Source organism: Condylura cristata, unplaced genomic scaffold (assembly GCF_000260355.1).
Source record: "Condylura cristata isolate star-nosed mole 26May11 unplaced genomic scaffold, ConCri1.0 scaffold00015, whole genome shotgun sequence".
NCBI lineage: Eukaryota > Metazoa > Chordata > Mammalia > Eulipotyphla > Talpidae > Condylura > Condylura cristata.
The window spans coordinates 2,708,731-2,712,299 of NW_004567116.1; the positions used below are offsets into that span (position 1 = coordinate 2,708,731).

The 3,569-nt window shown below is 68.7% G+C and overlaps 1 protein-coding gene across 1 annotated transcript in view; it reads right to left on the reverse strand.

The window, feature by feature from the left end:
* Positions 1-3,569, reverse strand: part of CCDC88B (coiled-coil domain containing 88B) — a 12,981-nt gene that overhangs the window by 884 nt on the left and 8,528 nt on the right. Inside the window, 8 exon segments of the mRNA XM_004682666.2 lie at positions 367-435; positions 523-732; positions 1,230-1,396; positions 1,590-1,688; positions 1,837-1,982; positions 2,078-2,264; positions 2,421-2,564; positions 2,888-3,179. Coding sequence (XP_004682723.1) covers positions 367-435; positions 523-732; positions 1,230-1,396; positions 1,590-1,688; positions 1,837-1,982; positions 2,078-2,264; positions 2,421-2,564; positions 2,888-3,179 — 1,314 coding nt within the window.

Below are 3,569 nucleotides of genomic sequence, written 5' to 3' on the forward strand. Positions count from 1 at the left end.
GTGGACTTTATAGATTTAGGAAAACATGATCTACCTCATTCATGATTTTCTCCACACTGACTACACGTTGAAGTAATCACGCAGGTGTCTTGTTAGACGCAATGGCATCAAGATGCGTTATCCCTGCCTTTTTCCTGTTTCTGAAAGGCCACTAGAAAGCTTTCAGTGGCACACACCCTATGTTGGCGCCCACCCCGTTTCCAGCACACAACTATCCTATGCGCGCCCTGTACTATCTGCCTCCCCGCGCGGGGGTGCTCCCTGCCGTGCCCCCACTGGCACGTGGCCGGGCACGTAGTCCAGGCTCGTTGTCACGTGAGGGAATGGTGGAAGAGGGCCCCCAACTCCTTCCCAGGCCCGGCTCACCCTCTCGGCTGGCATCTGCTTCGTGTTCCGGCAGGGTCTCAACAGAGCTGACCCATCGCAGGCCGGGTCCTGCGGGACATGGGAGGGGCACAGGGCAGCAGCAGGCAGGTCACTGGGAATTGGGGAGCTGAGGGAAAGCAGGACACTGCCCCTCACCTTCACCGTGGGAGCTGGGCGCCCCCAGAGGCCCTCCTGGTCTGCGCTGCCGGAATCTCTGCCTGGGGGTATCACCGTAGCTGAACGACTCAGAGCCTCGCACCACCGGGAGTCTGGAGCTGAGTTTCCGCCGCTGCCCACCTGCCAGGGTCTCATCCCGCAGGCAGAGGGAGCTCTGTGCCCGGCGCATGGGTGCCGGGGATGGGGACCCTGCAAGAGGGACGGGCGGGGCGGTGTCCAGTGTGCAGGGAGAGGCCGGCAGAACGGAGGGGCCAGCAGGGCTAAGCCAGCCGGGGCGGGAGAGGCTGCAGAGGCTGCAGAGGCAGAGTAGGCAAACGCGGGCAGGCAGGCTGTGCCTGGGCTGGCGCTGGCCCGGCTCACCGTGTGCCGGGCCAAGGCGTGCCCACCCTGGGCCTTGGTCTCCTCAGCTGCCGCCCCGACCAAGGGCCGCCCACTACATTTCCCAGCTCCTCAGAGCTCTCAGACACCACAGAGGACGGGGAGGGTGGTGGCAGCGCAGGCCAGTGGGAGGTGCCAGCAGAGAGGAATGCAGCAGGGGTGCAGGGCAAGAACCACTGGAAGCATCTGGGGGTGGGGGGCTGCAGCAAGGAAGACCAGCGGGCACCATGTGCACAGACACAGGAAGGGAGAGCAGTGGCCTCACACATGGGCAGGGGCCGTCCTGGTCACCTGGTCCCCAGACCCACCTGTCCCATCTGCCTCCCTGCCCTCGCAGAGTTCCGTCTCTGGGGGGGGGCCCAGGCTCTCGGTGCTGCCAGCCCCATCGGCCCCCAAGCGTGGGGCCCCCGGGAGGCCCCCCTCCCGCCGGGGCCGCATCAGCCTCTTCACCTTGTCTGCCAGCCAGCTGCCCTTCCTGGGGGCAAGAGGGCACAAGAGGGGGTAAGACCAGGGAGGAAAGAGGGACAAGAGAGCCCTGTGGGGGGTGGCCACGGCCAGGCAAACCCTCACTGGGGCCTGGACCTGAGCTGGGTGGGGGCAGCAGGCCCAGGGGCAGGAGCTGGGAGAGTCCCGGTGGGCAGGCGGGGGGCGCGGGCGGGTCTGCTCACTTGGTCCGGGGCAGGGGCCCAGGCTCCAGCACGCGGTATTGGTCCATGATCTTCTCCACCAGCTTCTGCTTCTCGCGCCGCAGGGCGTTGAGCTGGTCCCTGGTGGGCGGTGGGCGTGAGGCCCGGCGGGACCCGGGGGGGCTTTGCAGGCGCGCGCCACTAGCTGTGCACGCGCACGCTCACGCGCGAGCACGCTCGCGGCCTCCTGCTCCCCACCCCCAGCCCCCCAGGCAGGGCTCCGGCTCACAGGTGCTCCCGCTGCTCGCGGTGCAGGTGGTCACTGCTCTGCAGGCTGCGCTCCAAGAGCTCGCGGTTCTCCCTGCTCAGGGCCTGCACCTCGGCCAGCAGCTGGCGGTTCTCCTCTTCCTGGGCGCTCCGCAGCTGGGTCAACAGCTGCAGGGCAACAGCAGGGCGGGTGGGGTGTGGCGGGCGCGAGGCGCTGCCCTCCGCCGGCCCGCCGCCCCAGCCGCCGCGGCCACCGCTCACACCTCACACTGCGTGGTCAGCCGGCAGGCGCTCAGGTCCAGCTGCTGATTGGACTCTCGCAGCCGCTGGCTCTGCGCCTCCAGCTGTGCCCGCTCCAGCTCCAGCCGTGCCAGCCGGCCCCGCAGCTCCCCACGTTCGCCCTGCAGCTCCCCTCGCTCCCGCGACACCTCCGCCAGCAGCACCTGCGCTCTGCAGAGACCGAGAGAGCCGGTCACCGGCGCGCCCCGGACTCCTCAAGCAGAGGAGGCAGAGCTGGCCCAGGCATGGTGGCTCGCCCACCGGGGACTGGACCGTCACAGTCAGGGTCACCGGGCCCCGGGCCCAGGGGGCGGGGTCAGGCGGTACCTTTCGTGCTCACTCTGCAGCCTCCGCAGCTCCTCCTCCAGACCCTGCTGGCGATGCCCGTCCCGCATCAGACGCTCCCGCTCTGCCAGCAGGGCCAGCTCCTGAGCCTCCACGCTGGCCCTCTGCGCCTGCAGCTGCTCGTGCCTGGGGTGGACATGGGACCATGCGCGCTGCAGGGACCTGGGGCTGGGCGAGCAGGGGGCTGGGCCATCTGCCCAGCCCACTCCTACACCAAAGCCCCCAACAGAGCCACAGGGCGGGAGCCTTGCAGAGGCCCACCCCTGCCGACAGCAGCGGAGCCCAGGTGAACCGCCCTGGGAGAAGGGGACCCAGCCACACCAGGGGGCGAGCGGTGGAGGTGGTCTGCTGGGTGAGGTTACTGCCCTGGTGGGAGAGACCCGCCAGGAAGTCTGTCTCCTGGGCCAGGTGGGGGAGCTGGTGCAGGTGCCCGCTGGGCGGAGGCTCACCGGCCCTGCAGCTCCCGGTGGGCCAGCTCCAGCGCCCGCATGTTGGCCTTGAGATCGCGGTGCCGGATCAGCAGCCCCTCCAGCTCGGCCTCCTGCCGCCGCTGCAGCTGCGCCAGAGCCTCGTGGTCCCGCAGCAGGGCCTGCTGCTGCCCGCGGGCCTCCTCCTGGGACCGCCGCGCTGCCTGGACCTCCTCCTCCAGCACCCCCAGCTTCCTGTGCAGCTCCTGGCCCTGCGTCTCCAGGGCGGACTTCTCGGCCTAGGGCGCAGAAGGGAGGCGGAGACTGCGGGGACCCCAGGCCAGAAAGGGGTGAAGGGACTAGGGGCGAAAGGCAGAGTTCAGGAGAGAGCTCTGCAGGGGATTGAAGGCGGTGATGGACAAGGAGAGGGAGGCGTCACAGAGCAAGCACTGAGCCTTAGGGACGGGCAGGGTGTGGGGGTCCAAAGGGAGCTGAGATGGGGGCGTGGAGAGGGGAGGGCTGGGTGACTATGGCCTCTTCTGGAGATGAGGCGAGGCAGGGTGAAACGCGCACAGACGCGGGGTCCCGAAGCAGGTGCAGGGGTAAGAATGGGAAGCAGGCAGGGTCAGGCCGAAGGGCAAGTGGGTGAAAGTAGCAGTGAGGAAAGTGGTGCAGAGTCGCCGGCTGGGCCATGGATCCCAGACTCGAGCTGGGGCAGGTGGGC